The 15155-nt window shown below is 38.7% G+C and overlaps 1 protein-coding gene across 1 annotated transcript; it reads left to right on the top strand.

The window, feature by feature from the left end:
- Window positions 1-888: 888 nt before the first annotated feature.
- On the top strand, window positions 889-11417 carry sh3glb1a (SH3-domain GRB2-like endophilin B1a). The gene is made up of 9 exons (XM_028005465.1): window positions 889-1145; window positions 1513-1654; window positions 2356-2484; window positions 4562-4695; window positions 4937-5029; window positions 8386-8475; window positions 8626-8726; window positions 8962-9199; window positions 10289-11417. The coding sequence occupies exons 1-9, from the start codon at window positions 1083-1085 to the stop codon at window positions 10394-10396; spliced, it is 1098 nt and encodes a 365-aa protein (XP_027861266.1). The 5' UTR covers window positions 889-1082; the 3' UTR covers window positions 10397-11417.
- Window positions 11418-15155: the final 3738 nt, after the last annotated feature.

The raw sequence follows: 15155 nt of genomic DNA, 5'->3' as shown, positions 1-15155 counted from the left end.
TGTGCTTTAGATCACTGGCAATGTACTAATGTTCAGAGGTTCTCCTGGTAAAGAGCAGAGTATTTCACTCAATTAAATCAAATTATCCCGGTTTTGAGGTTCTGGGGTAACCTACTCTGGGTTTGTACATCTAGCCCCTTTAAGTCTTTATATTATGAATATAAGTACTATCAAAAAGTAAAAGATGTCCATGACTTATAGCATTATTCTCTCTCATAATACTTCCAAGTGATAAACATCCCTGAGTACGGCCATCATTTTTCATCTACACTTACAGCTACAGTGTAGATGAAATCTGCTTCCATTCACATGGAAGCAGATTTGAGATTGGAGCCACTTTAAGATGGCAGCTCTCCATTAACTAGTTTGCATAATTTGTGCATAGTTGTTAACAATTTGGAGGTTTTAAAGCCAATTGTTATTGGTCAGTGGTCACCCACTAATCTGCTTTAGCTGATGACCTGTGGGAACGTTTATAGTAGTACTGAAAATACAGTTCTAGTTTAAGTAACTGTTTGGCTAGAGCGACGTAATCCCAAAGAACAGTAGGCGAAAAGCACATTTTGTACATCTTATATGTCTAAAACTACTTGCCATACAGGAACAATATAGATCAAGAGAGATAGCCTATGCCGCCACATTTCTTTGCTCAAGTGAAGAAAGTGAGTTATAAAAGGGCGTCGAATAAAATGAAATGATTAATTTTGCCTGTTAAATGCAAGCTACAAACAGTGTGTAAATTATGAATTTTCTCTGTTATTTCATTCGAATTTGTTTATTTTATATTTTACCTTCCGTTTGCCAGCGAATGCCTCTCGCGCATGCGCGCGGCCACGTAAAACGTTGTTCTCTGAGAAGCCAAAGCCGTGAACTATCTTTCAGTGAACTATCTTTCAGTAGTGGACCATCTTTGTCTGGCTCAACAGCTGGGTGGAACTCAGACAACAAAAAAAAAAAAAAAAGAAGAAGAAGAAAAAAAAAAGTTGCTTCAATGACACTTTTTGTTGGGATGACAGCTTGAACGTGAGAGTGAGATAAGCCCGTTCTTGTGTCAGGAGGAGAGCAGTTTCACCTGGACCGCCATGGATTTTAACGTTAAGCGCTTAGCTGCGGACGCCGGTACTTTCCTGAGCCGCGCGGTGCAAGTAAGTGAAACCGTCGGGAGCAAGTTGTTGCTAACTAACCTAGCTGCTAGCCTAGCCAGTTAGCTCAGCTGTGAGATAATTACCGTTACTGCTGTTGTTACTATGTAGCTAAGTACCCTGTTGTCCCCTAAGTGAACGTCTCTGTGCCCTCCAGGCTTAGCTGTTATTTTTAGATAGTGTTTTTAAACCGCGTAGTCTCCGATTTTTACATGGTGCTCCATATAGGCACCGACGCAGGCCTCAGAAACCATCAAACTAAACGGATCAGATGTAGCTGGGCAGATAGCCACTTGACATCTCGGTCCTCTTTTGATAAGCCGATAAATGAGCGAAACGAACCTTTTTATTCTCATAATTTGTCTGACAGTTTACGGAGGAGAAGCTTGGACAGGCTGAGAAGACTGAGCTGGATGCCCATTTGGAGAACCTCTTAGGCAGAGCTGAGAACACCAAGCAATGGACAGAAAAGATCATGAAGCAGACAGAGGTCTTACTACAACCTAATCCAAGTGAGTATTTTTATTTAGTTTTTAACCTTGTCATGGACTTGTTGATCATCTAAGAAAATTATGTAATCATATGTAAACTGACATTACTGTACATGCTGTATTTTGATGCATTTTATAGACTGGAAATGGTGAGATTCTTAGTCGTGATGCATTTAATGAATTGAAAAATATCGTAAAAGCCGACTGATTTATCTCTTGTTCATCATTTGTTCAGGTTGAACTTCATAATATGTGTCAATTTCACCTCAACGCCCCTTTAGAACAATACCTAACATCCCCGAGACGGTGTGCTTTTTTCCTTTTCTTTTTTTTTTGACACTCGTCTTCTTTTGGTGTGTGTGAGCTCAGCTGTGCATCCTCCACAGTTCACACCCTGATGCCATATCACTAAAGCCCAACCGCAGCTATAGGCACAACAAACACATGGACCATCTGGGGTTTCAGGTCTTGTGCAACAGTCGGTGCTGACCTGTCTAATGTTCTTTTTACGACTAAAACATATTTGATCAGAACCAGCAGAAGACCATTTCAGTCTTTGCTTGTTATGATTGACATTAATGCAGCTTTCTGTTTTGAGATAACTGGAGTCAGGCCGAAGTGAGCTCAATGAGAACACTCCTTGCGTGTGGCTCCCTCACGGATGTCTTATGACTTTGTAATCGAGTTATCCTGTAACGTTTTTTTTTTCTTCTTTCCTTTAGATGTTCGACTGGAGGAATTTGTGTACGAGAAGCTGGAGAAAAAAGCCCCCGCACGAATCAACAACCACGACTTGCTGGGCCACTCCATGATTGAAGCCGGCAGCGACTTTGGTCCTGGGACTGCTTATGGTGAGGGAGTTTATGACGTCGATGAGCTTTCACGTTGTTTGTTCTGCTGGAAAATAAAAATAAAACATAAAAAGTTACTGATAAGATTCGGATCCTTTAAGACTCAGAAGCTTTGTACCAAACATCAATTTCTTTCTGTTTATGCAACAAGTAAAAAGGCTGAAAGCTTCTTAGAGCGCATTAGCTTGGACTGAAGGTGGGAAAGCATAAAATAGTTCATCTGCATTTTCCTTTGATGTGAATATGTGTCACCGTATTAATTATTTCAAAGGATCGGTTCTTGTGGACCATTTTCCTTTTTTTTAAAATTTTTATTCTGACTCATTTCTCTGTAAGACCCATAGTACAGTGTTCAAAATATATCTTTTGACATATCAGTGCTGCATTGTGTGATTGAATGAACAGTTGAGTTTAAAGTTGACATTTTAAGCTGTCTGTTGCTAATTTCTGGAAATTAGCTTTGTTAGTATTTCTGAGCATTCCAGTTGCAGGTTGGAAACCGGTGGGATTTGTGGTTTGTTGTACAGTTAGCATTAATAACACTATAATCCCGTTTTATGAATTCAGTCACTAAATGAAGACATTAACCGATATTTTTACAGTAGGCTGTGTCACTGGTTTAATAAAACCTGGTCAGTGTTGCTGATAAATAGTTTATGCCTGCAGCAGTGCTGCTCTGACTTTCCCAGTCGGAATTTCAACTTCAGTTTGCATTCCTGTTGTTTTTCTGGCTGGAAACTCAGGGAAATCGAACTTCAAAGACTACAAAGAGAACGCACCATTACCATTGCTTACTTTTTTCTTTTATTTCTAAAGAGAGCCAAGACTTTCAAATCAAGCACGATCCTCGGTAGACGGACGAGGAAAGAGCAAGAGGATAGAAAACAACGTATATATTACCTGCCGATTATTTTTCTCATGAGATGGTTATTCTGACGAGAAATCGACCTTCAGATACAAAAGATTAATGCTAAGTTAGTACTGCGAAGTTGCAGGAACATGAGAGCTAAGCGAAAAGACTTACTCACAGTAATGTATATCGTCAGAGAAATAAAAATGAACAAAGGTCCTGATTATTATGGCAGGGTGCACAAGACTTTACTGATGCAGATTTCTTTCCGAGACATATTTTGTTTTCTTTCTTTAAAAAAAAAAAAAAAAAGTGACAAACACGAAATACTTTGCTTTGCACATAAAAAAGTGACAGGGAAATGCTTTTCAACACATTGTAAAATCATGCAATGTTCTGCTGACACACAGCTCTTTGTTACAGTCATGAAACTTGAATAACGTACTAATAATAATAAATTTCCAGCTCTGGGTATTGATTTGTTAAATTGTTTTCAATCTTTCCATAATTATGCACTTTTTTTTAAAGATATGGTTATATTGGTAAGAGTGGAGTTTTGTAAAAAAAAACAAAAAAAAAACAACGAAATGTTGTCAATAATAAAACATATTTCATAGTTTGTAATTGTTTCAGCTAATTTCTCTTTGGGAGTCCAACTTATTGAGCCCAAAAACGTATATTTTATCTTCCAGAGCGTAAAGCTTTATTATTTTAGCTTAAGACTTTTTTTTTACGTCTGAATAATTACAAAGAGGTTTGATTTCCCGAAAGTCTAAAACAGAATTTGACCCTCTTTCTTATTTAAGACGTAGACATTTCAGAAATGTACATACAGGCAGTAAATTAGGAAATTGTCAGTGTTGCCTAGCAACTAGCAACCTTTCTCTTCTTGTTGCATTGAATTAAATTTAAACTCCATTTTTTTTCTTCTTCTTTAAGAGAGAAAAACATGTCTGGATTTAGTTGCTAACAAGCTAATAACAAACGTAGTGTGTCAGACAGAAGAACTGCTCAACAAATCACCTCTATGCAATGGTTTGGATTTCTTAAAACTAATAAAATAACATTCCTTTGGAAGATTTTTATTTGTGCAGCATTTAACGGGAAGGATCTGCATGCGTGAATGTTTCTGTAGCGCAGCTCCTGATGTTTTAAAGGACAGACATGTTGAGGCCTCTGGCAGATTGCAGCTCTTTGTGAACTCTTCCTTGTGCTGCTGACTAACAGGAAATGCGCTGATAAAATGCGGCGAGACGCAGAAGCAGATCGGCGGAGCCGAGCGGGAGTTCATTCAGAGTTCTGCCATCAACTTCCTGACGCCGTTTCGAAATTTTCTAGAGGGCGACTTCAAAACCATCCTGGTGAGTTGGGTTAACGCGACAAATGTGTGAGAGTTTCCAAATTGTCCCAGAGCAAGCATGGAGGAAATGTCAGGGTTTTTTTTTAATATATATGTATTTTAAACTTTACGTAATTCCCTATCTAAAATAAAGCAGCTGTCCACAGCAACCGCACCCTTATACTAGATGAGATTTTGTACCGTTTTTAGAATCCAGGATTACTAATGATGTTACTTTCTTCTCTTCCCCCCCGCCCATTTAGAAAGAACGAAAGCTTCTACAGGTCAAACGTTTGGATCTAGACGCAGCCAAAACGCGACTAAAGAAAGCCAGGATGCCTGACGCAAGAGCTGCAGTGAGTAGACACTTAAAAAAAAAAAAAAGAAAGAGCTTTTCTGTGTCTTTTAAATCACATTTGTAAGCAGTTTTAGAGACACAAACATCCTGATACGGATTGAAAGCCTTCAGGATTTATTTTGCCCTCTAAAGTTGCACAAGTTGTGACTGACACACGGAGCTGAACGTGTGGAAAGCCCTTGTGACTTTTATTCCTTCTTCCGAGCAACAATGGGAAGTGTCAGGTTTCCTTTTTCTGGACGGTTGGTTTTTCACTGTGACCGCCAGTTTTTCTTCATTTTGAAGTTCCGCATTCTTTAGGGCTTTTCCTCAATGTGTTCTAAAGAATTTTAAAGCCAACTTATCGATATTTACAAGGTTGTAGAGACGTTGAAATGCCTCTTACTGACCAGCTTTAAACGTGTTTATATGAGGGCTGCAAGCCACTGCAGTGCATACCTGGTTATTATTAAAATATGATGCATTCAGGCTGTATATACCAGTAAAATACAGCAATAACTAATGTAGCATAAAATTGAGGTGTTATGGTAAAGTCATTAGGAACTACAACTAAGTCCAAAACAGCAGATGTAGACAGATAACACACAATTTTAATCATAATAATAAAATTATTATTTTAGTGATTGATGTATTCATTTAATTATTCTGACAATCATACAGAAAATGTCATTTAACCCTTTGAGGTTTTTTTATGCAATATGAAAAATACATTAAAAAGGCAAATGAACAAATAATTCAATTCCTTTTTCAATATGAAACTTAAATAAACTTGAATTTCTTTTGTGAATGCTTGATCATCTGTTGCAAAGGATGCATCTGCAGCTAAAACAAATCCTTCTAAAATCAACATGAACATTTCAGTCCTCTCTGCTTGACAAACATCAATATATACTTATTTTCTTGATTAACAGAATAATAATTCAAAAACAAACAGTGCTGAATAGGAGTTATTTTTATTTTTTTTACAGAATTTGAAGCTAAAACTCTGCTACTTGAGGAGTTTGAGAGTTTTAGGTATTTACATAATTTTTTTTTTTTTTTTTTTTATCTTAAATGTGAAATGCATGTATATTCTTTGCACAGTTTTAACTTAATTGCTGCTCTGAATATGTTGTTCCTTCAGCCACCGGCCGTTCTGTGAGTCTTTGTGCTGAAGTCAACTGATTTATGGAATAATCGTAAATTAGTTGACTATTACTTCAATATTCATTACGATGAATCGCTTCACCCCTAATTCAGTTTTATAGGCTACTTGTTGGGGCTCCATGCATTGAATAAATAACAGAAAGACATTAACTCTGTTTAATTAACTAATGAATCGTATCGTTATCTTTACATTCACCAAAGTCTTGTGTTTTTCTAACTTTGTGCACCGGTCGTAGAGACGTGATGAAATAAAATTGTCTTTAAGCAGTTTTTGGTCGCTATTTCCTCACTTCTAATTTGCCAGTCTTACTTCATTCATTGACATTTGTAATTAGACTTGAGTTTAACCCGTGTCCAGGCCGATTCAGACACAAGTGGACAGCTTTAAACGCGCATCTTATGTCGGTGTTTAAAATTTGCTCCGTGTGATTAAAGCTCAACTGTGCATGCAGATAAACAGGGAGATATCTAACAGTCACCATGCGCTACATCGTGGCTCAGTAGCAATCTTGTGGAGTCAGTAGGCTGAAAATCTTTTAACCATTAAAGACATTAGACAGATTTCCGTAGGCAGAGTCAGTTTTTCTCTTGTTGCAACACGCCTGTAAAGTCTGACAGGCTGCCTCCTTAAAAAGTCTTCAATTCATGTATTTAAAATTAAGCCCTTAAAATATCTTAAATTCACTTAAAAAAAAAAGAGGTTGTCGTTAATTATGTTAATGACAGGTCTTAAATTTTGTCTTGTCAGGACTTTTTAATCAAGTATTTCTTATCTGTTTTATTTTTTCTTGTGGGACTTTTCTGCCAGGCCAAAAAAAAAAGGCTTGAGCCACACGCAGACATCTTCATTGCGACTCACTGCTAACATGCCCTTACTAGCTAGCTAACTTTCTAGCATATATCACAAAGTGAAAATTTATCACCAGTTGGCTGGACAAAGTTCATACGTTCCTTTTGAGAAATAAGTCTTAACCCTGTAAGTCCTAAATGGAGCGCCGACAATCGAGCCAAATTTGCAGTACTGTAATTCCACCACACTGTGCTCCATCTGAAAAATTCCAACGGTTTCTTAAAGGGGAGACGTTGCGCTTTCCAGCCAATATCGGTTTATTACGGTCATTTCACCCTCCCGCCGTAGCAGGGAGTGAAATTAATCTGATGGGGACTTTTAATGGATGGTAATTTGGGAAAATAACTTGCTAGATGTTGAAAGTTTCAGTTGTTATGGATAAATGGGCAAATACATTTACTCACAGCACATTTAAAGAACTGCGTACAAATAAAATAAGCAAAAAATATCCAGGCGGAGATTTTAAATTTAGGACATAACGAATTATTAAATTCCTCTTGTCCTTAAAAAAGACTTAAATTTGAGTTGTTGAAACCTGCCGAAACCCTGTTTGAGTGCCTTGCTGCTGAAATGTGCTATACAAAAAAATAAAATTTGATTGATTGATTGATAAGCAAACACAAAACCTCTACTATAAATATTAGTTTCTGTGGGTTAACACCAGCCCTTGTTTTTTTTTTTTTTTTTCCCACTCATTCTGTTGCACCGTTTAGTCGCAAGAAAACAGATGAGAACCATCTAACAGCCGGCGTCGCCACAGGCAGAGTGCGGTTTTGTTTTTTTCGCCTCTGTACAAACACGGGAGTGAGGATGTTGCTGTGTTGGCTGCAGCCGTGCAGCAGCTATAGCGCTAACTACTGTGTCACGTTTTTTTTTTTTTTTGTTTTTTTTTACGCAATGCCGCAGATGTGAGCAGAGGAAGTGACGGAGGTGAGTGGAATGTTGGAGCCATGTTTGATTTGAACACACAGACGCACCAAAGCCCCAGGGCAGTTTTGTCAACAGCTGCTAATCTTCCTGCATCTCCTCCATGACACATTCAGTCCCAATTTTTTAAATGTTTACCCCCCCACCCTCCAAACTTTGTAGTGTTACAACCACAGTAAATGTATTCCTTTGTGGTTTAATGTTCAAGACCAACATTTTTTGTAAAAATGTAGCAAATAAAAATCTAAAGTTGTGGTGTGCATTTGTGTTCATCCCCCGCCCCCTAAATTCATTATGTTGTGTGAATGCATGGCATATAAAGTGGTTGAGATTTTTATAAAAAAAAGAAAATGTAATAACCATATTTAATTATAAAAACAACTTATCTGTCGTAAACTTAGAAAATTAAACCGACTTTTCTTGGTTCTCAGGCAGAGCAGGAGCTGAGGATGACCCAGAGTGAGTTCGACCGACAAGCAGAGATCACGCGTCTGCTGCTAGAGGGTGTCAGCAGCACTCATGTAAGTAAACTCACAGATAGGTACATGTCTTTCTCTGCTGTGATTAAAAAATTACATATATATTAAAATGACTAAAATAAGCAGAAATGTTTCTTTTCTTCTTCTTTTTAAATTGATCCATTTATTATTTTTTTTCTCCCCCATTATCAGGCACACCATCTACGCTGCTTGAATGACTTTGTGGAGGCCCAGACGACGTACTACGCACAGTGCTACCAGTACATGGTGGACCTCCAAAAGCAACTCGGCAGGTGAAACGTTGCTGCCGCCTCGCTTTCGCTTTGTTCATTCCCAAAGAGCTGAGAGATTACATCAATAAAAGAGTGACTAATCCTGAATAAATGAAGTTCGGTCACAGTATCTTTAGTGCACGAATTAAGAGTCAAGACTTAAAAAAAAAAAAAGGCCATATTGCGTGCGTGCTCATTGTCAATCAGCCTCTGTTTTCGAACGCGTTTCGCTCATCCTGTCTCCCGCCACCACCAGTTTCCCATCCTCATTCTCCAACAACAACCAGTCGTCCATGTCGGGCGGGGCCAACGTATCCGTACCCACCGCACCCATGTCTGCCTCTCTGCCCAGCGTCTCGGCAGGCAGCGGCAGCCTGGCGGCGGCGTCGGGCGGATTCAGCGAGCTGCGGAGCTCCAACGTCAGCCGCAAAGCGCGGGTCCTTTACGATTACGACGCCGCCAGCAGCAACGAACTCTCCCTGCTGGCCGACGAGGTGAGGCTTCACGGAAATTCAGTAACACTTATAGTTGTGTTTTCGTTATTATGCTTTCCCCGTAAATGTTAGTATTGTAGTTTATTTTTAGTTTTCTTTCTAAGAATCCACAGAATTTCAGTCAGCTCTGAATCACAGCAGTTTTTTTTTGTATACTCACAGATGCACCATCTGTTTAAACCACATGGTCTCCCATTGCAGGACTGCAGAAGTGCCACTCCCTGTATGTGGCAAACTTGTGGCTGACTAATATTGCCTCCACGTTGCCTCATTTTCTTCCATAAATGATTAGTCTTTGTTAGAGGTTTCTTTGGTTTCATCACCTTGCTAAGTCTGATGGTAGGAATGGCAGAGAATTCATTCAGTGGGCTGCTGTGCTTTTGAGTTAGAAAAAGTTAGAAGTAGAAATGTGAAAATATCACCAGCTTAATTATCTGTTATTGGAAGGCATTACAAACACCATCTATGAGGTCTTAAAAGAAGCAAGCATAAAAGAAAAAAATCGAAAATAAATATCAGTTTTTTGCACTTCCAAAATGTCCAAAAATTTCTGATCCTTTTTCTGTGACATGCCACTTTGTTTACTGATGTTGGCTTGTTCCATTAAATAATAAAAAAAAAGGGACACCTGACCTCAGTCTCCCTATGTGTTCACATACTAACCATACTATGCAGCCATTGTGCTTCCAACCATTTCACCAAAAAGACTCTTTAAACCATCTTTGCCATCACTGCTACTGGTGTATAAAAACAATTGTAATAAATAAACAAAAGACATGCTTAGCCTGGTGGGGGCACAAGTAAAGCCTGTTGGCCCACAAGGCTTATAATACAGTGACAGAGCAATATTACATGGGTGAAAGAGAAGTAAAAGTACTGGGCCAAAAACCATGCCCAGTGGAACTCCTGATTCAATTGCATGAGGAAAATATTTAATAATGTAGATTTGACAGTGAATCTGATTCTTTGCCATCAGTTTTTTTTTCTTCATTTCCCTGTCAGACCATGCTGATGACCTTACTTTTGTAGTTTTGCAAACATTTTGTTAATAATTCTCTCCACTTCCTGTTTATTTCCCCCTCTCCCCAGGTGATCACAGTTAACAGTGTCCCAGGCATGGACTCAGACTGGCTGATGGGGGAGCGAGGCAACCAGAAGGGCAAAGTCCCAATCACCTACCTAGAGTTGCTCAACTGAAGCACAAATCCTCTCTCTCTCTCTCTCTCTCTCTCTACTCGCATCCTGTGCAACCAGCTGTGATCCCGTATTTATACCACGTTGCAGGGACAGGCCACACTTTCTATTTCATTGGGGTTTTTCCTTTTTTTTTTACGTTTCTTTTGTTAAAAAAAAGAAAATATGGACTCTGTTATGCTGCAGGAATAAATAAATTTGAGTGATGGGAGAGCGGATGGACCTTTTTCCTCATTAGTTTGCAGAAAATCTCTTAGGCCTTCTTTGATGCCTTTGAGTTTGGTTCCACGCGAACTGAAACATGTGCCACACTTTTAAAGATTTTGTTTACAAAATTGATCTCAGTTGGTAACCTAAACGCTTTCCCTCTCCCCCCGCTCCCCCTTTTCCTACTGGAAAAAAAAAAAGAGCACTTCAGCTTGAAGTGAAGAGTTTTGCTAAATATTTTTAATTCTTATTTTATAAGCGGTAATCTCGAGGAGCAGTAGCTGTTATGGTTGTCCTGAAAACGAATTTCATTTGGACTGTATTGTTTGCGTTTTGTCACAGATGTATTAACACGAAGCTCATAGCCATTTCTGTTCCTGTCCAATGGATTGTTGGAATACTGCCTTTTACAATTTGCATCTCCTCCATCAGTATTGAGCATTGTAGCTCACTCTGTTAAGTATTGATTGCTATTTTTTCAACCCCCAACGGAAAGCCGATATATTTTTTTTTTTCACCAGTTTTGTGGGACAGAAATAAGCCATGGACTGTGCTTAAAATAAAAAATTCTGCCTTGTTCTGGAAAGAAAGCCTGGCATTTGTTTCTCTGGTTTTGATCAGCTTGCTGTTTTACTAAAGAAAATGCCTGCAGTACAGATTACTAGCCCATCTGGAATGACATCCAAGTTTGCATTTCAACTTCCATATGAGCTGTATTGTTGCATTTTGAGGGCGTATTACAAAATTGAGCTTTTGTATTTTGTGTAACGGATGCGGTGGCATGTGATTGTAAAATAAATATGAAATATGAACCATCGAAAGTAGGCATTTTAACATTATTGTACGGGTTAAATGAAAGTTTCAGATCGCACGGGTGTACTTACAGATGAGACCACTAGAGGGCAGGGCAGGAAAAAAAAAATATTGGTGTGAAACACACAATCCGTGAAAACGTTGCTTGAATATTTTTTGCTTTTCAAAGCCAGCAGAGTAAAACTGAAATGGACCAAAAAAAAAAATACAATCATGGAAGAATCATTTTAAATTAAGTTCACAAAGTCAACTTTTGGTCATTCAGACATGTCAATAATTTTACCACTACAAACTATAAGAGCTTGTTTTCATACAGAAAAGTGGATATTCATAGACCTATGGGAAGCAGTTTGTGTACTATTTGATGTTGTTAATGCATGCCATCATTTATTCTGTGTACTTCTGCACAGCTAGGCTGCACAATGTGCTCTTACAAGAAAAACCTTCCCAATTACGAAAGCATGTGTCCAACTATTAGGAGCAGAAGTTTTTCTGCACCAGTGGCGCGAAAGTACCTTCTATTTTTTAAATACCAACTAGTTGACAAGTCAACAACAACAACAAAAACAGATGTATTTAGATGGTAACTAAATACACAGTCTGACTCCTACGTTACAGGGAACATTTAACTCATGTGGCTGGAATTTATTAGTCATGAAAAAAAAAGTTTTTTGTGTCAACAGTTAAACATAAATTGTTAAGTAACATTTTTTCTTATACGTTTCAAACTGAACTTAGTGGCGCTATTAAGTACTGACAAATGGTGGTTTATTTCAAACATGATTGGAAAATAAGAATAAAAAACCCCAAAAATATAGAACATGTATAATCAAAATATGCAGCATAATAGTTCAGTTTTATGTTTGGATAAATATCCATATGTCATATCCTACCCCAGCATCTCAAAACCAAAACTGTCTTTACCTCATCGTGTTGAAGTATCCGACAGTAACTGTTGAGCATTTTGCTAAAAAATTCAACAGTGTTCTATAACCTATGAATAAATTATGACATCCTCAACTAAATCAGTTAAGTATCTTTAATTTTTTTTCTCTTTTCTACTGGGTGATGTTTTTACGTTCCTGTATTTCTACACCGCTTTAATTCGAACTACAATCATTGACGACCAGTGCATTTATAAAAGCTGGTTCAAACTTTTGTCCTGATGTTTCTTACGTAATCTTAAATCTCAAAGGTTTGTCAGATTTTTATTGCAGCGTCCTGAGCTTGTTGAAGAATTACCTCTTGGCCGCGTTAACCACGGCCTGCCTCACTCCAAGCCCTTTACAAGAAAACATTCGTCATCTTTTATCATTCCATAAACTAGTGGCCCCGGAGGACAGGAAGCCATTTTGAAAGCTTCACGAGATGTTCGTGCCACACAACATTTTCCATTTGAGGTTCCTCATCTGAATTTTAGAGTTCTCTGCAAGAGGAAAATCAAAAGTAAAAAAAAACAACATGCACCCCTCATATTCAAGTGTGTAGTAGTTTTAGCAGATCTGTTCTTTTATAGAATATTACAATTTCCCCTTGAATGACGTTGCTTTGATACAACAAAGGTGTCAAAACCATGGAGAAACCGGCCAATTGGCCTTCGGCTTGGGTGTGTTGGTTGAGCTTCTCCTTCAAGCTGTTCAGTGACGAACAGCTTGGTATCACTGAACGCAATCTCGATGAACAGAGATGCCAGGATGAGATTCTACTCCCAGCGGTAAACCCATATCTCCACTCTTTGGGACCAAACTCTAACCTCACATCGTGGCGGTCTGTCAGAGACTACATTCGGCATTAGGTAGTAGAGGTCTGTTTGGATAGTTAAAAAAACAAAAACACCTAACCAATTTATTGGAGGGGGTGGGAGGGTTCTTGTTTTAATTTGGTTCTCTCCTGTTGTATGATCAAATTGTTACAAGCGTTCAAAATAGATTCCATCCACTTTGTTGTGTGACCTTCCTTTCACACCTGCACCTTGAACTGGACATGTGCAGGTTTGAGTTTCTGTTTACGTTTTATTTTTTTTTTTTTGATAAGTAGTGTCGCTGTGTTTTGTGCGATTGGTTTTCTTTGACATCCTGGTAAAGCTCGACGTTCACTGCGAAGGGCCTGTCATAAGAGCAGAAGAGGGTAAAGAGGAAGTGAGTTTTGCAAACTGCCTGTTGACTAATAAGCTCCCTGTACATCTCTTTATACACGGGAGAATATTTTCATTTTACAGAACATAGCTATTAGTGAAACCTAAGAGCTAGCCTCTCGTTACCTTTGCCCTTAAGTTTTGCTATTTTGTATTTATAGCTGCAAAGTTAAATGGATGTTACAGCCAAACTAAAGAGTTTTTCATTTAATTTCGTTTAATTTAGGTCATTTGAGACAATAACATGTCAAACGAAAGTATTGCCACAGTGCTGGCTGAGAGTTTAAATACTTCACGCTGCCATTAGTCCGTACCGTACCACATCGCTAACTGTTGCTTATCGTTTCGCATTCCCAAAATGAGCGTTTTCACAGTTTTCGTCCCTCGCAGAGAGGTGAGACGCAGCCAGCTCACACAGATAATCAGATGAGCGGTAGCATGCCTGAGAAAAAGCACTTCCTCTTTCAGCAGTCCGTATTTTCTTTCACATTTTGATGGCTGCCACAACTCTAAAGATGTGCTATTTCAGCGATGTATCTGCAGCCCGCTTGAGGAAGGCTTTCAAGTCACAGTAACAGAGGATGCAGACACCAAAGAAACAAATGCGTTCGTGTGCGATCAACTCCTACAGGGGTGTCAAACTCCAGTCCTCAGGGGCCGCTGTCCTGCAACTTTTAGATGTGCCTCTGCTGCACCACACCTGACTAGAATAATTAGGTCATTAAGGCTCTGGAGAACTGATCTGCACAAGGAGGAGGTAATTAAGCCATTTCATTCCAGCGTTTTGTACCTGTGGCACATCTAAAAACTGCAGGACAGCGGCTCTCGAGGCCTGGAGATTGACACCTGTGCCCAATGGTGACAATTTCAAACCGCTGAATAAACACATTCTGCAGGAAAGTTAACAGTTTAAACAGAGTGATAAACAGAAGCACAGTGATAAGCATCTGCTTATTTAAGATGTTTTGTGCAGGAAGCTGAAAGTACTTGAAGCTGAAAGTACAAGGACACCAAGAGAAAAAATGTCACTACATGCTTGTGTACAACTTATTTTCTTTTTTAAGTAGTGAGTTACATAGTTGCTAGATGATTTGACCTCAGTAACCATTTAGTCTACCATCCTACCCAAAAATGGAGAGTAATTGGTTGCATTACTAACATTTCCTGCTCCTCTGATGCTCAGCGTTAGCACTTCTGTTAGTTTGTCTCTCATCTAATGTTGGTACTAGCTCATTATGTGGAAAAGGCGGCTTCATGCTTTATTTTTAGCGGCAGCTAATAATAGCTGGTAATGTGTGAGCTCCATGCTACTTTCCACTCGCAAGTACAACATAGCTAACCTGACTTTTATAATGATTAAATCTGAGAATTTATTTAAGCTAATTTTAAGTATCACGGTCAATCAAATCAGACATCACAATCTAAACCAGCAAAGAAACCGTTTTGCCCCAGTGAGAGTTCACATCCAGGCAGATATTTGTAAGTAAATATAGCTTTCATAGCCGGCATTTGTGCGTATGTGTGACTGCGAGCGGAGATATACAAGTGACAGAGCAGAGGGAATTTTTGATATTAGCAAGAAGTCACGTCGAGTAGTGACACCAACAG

Source organism: Xiphophorus couchianus, chromosome 21 (assembly GCF_001444195.1).
Source record: "Xiphophorus couchianus chromosome 21, X_couchianus-1.0, whole genome shotgun sequence".
Taxonomy (NCBI): domain Eukaryota; kingdom Metazoa; phylum Chordata; class Actinopteri; order Cyprinodontiformes; family Poeciliidae; genus Xiphophorus; species Xiphophorus couchianus.
Note: the sequence above shows the minus strand (reverse complement) of the source record. Positions and strands in the feature narration are given on the sequence as shown.

Excerpts from the sequence above, each read along its gene's own strand:
- sh3glb1a (XM_028005465.1), top strand. The coding sequence starts at position 1,083 with ATGGATTTTAACGTTAAGCGCTTAGCTGCGGACGCCGGTACTTTCCTG. Across the intron at positions 1,655-2,355 it reads CTTACTACAACCTAATCCAA|ATGTTCGACTGGAGGAATTT; the intron begins GTGAGTATTTTT and ends TCTTTCCTTTAG. Across the intron at positions 5,030-8,385 it reads TGCCTGACGCAAGAGCTGCA|GCAGAGCAGGAGCTGAGGAT; the intron begins GTGAGTAGACAC and ends CTTGGTTCTCAG.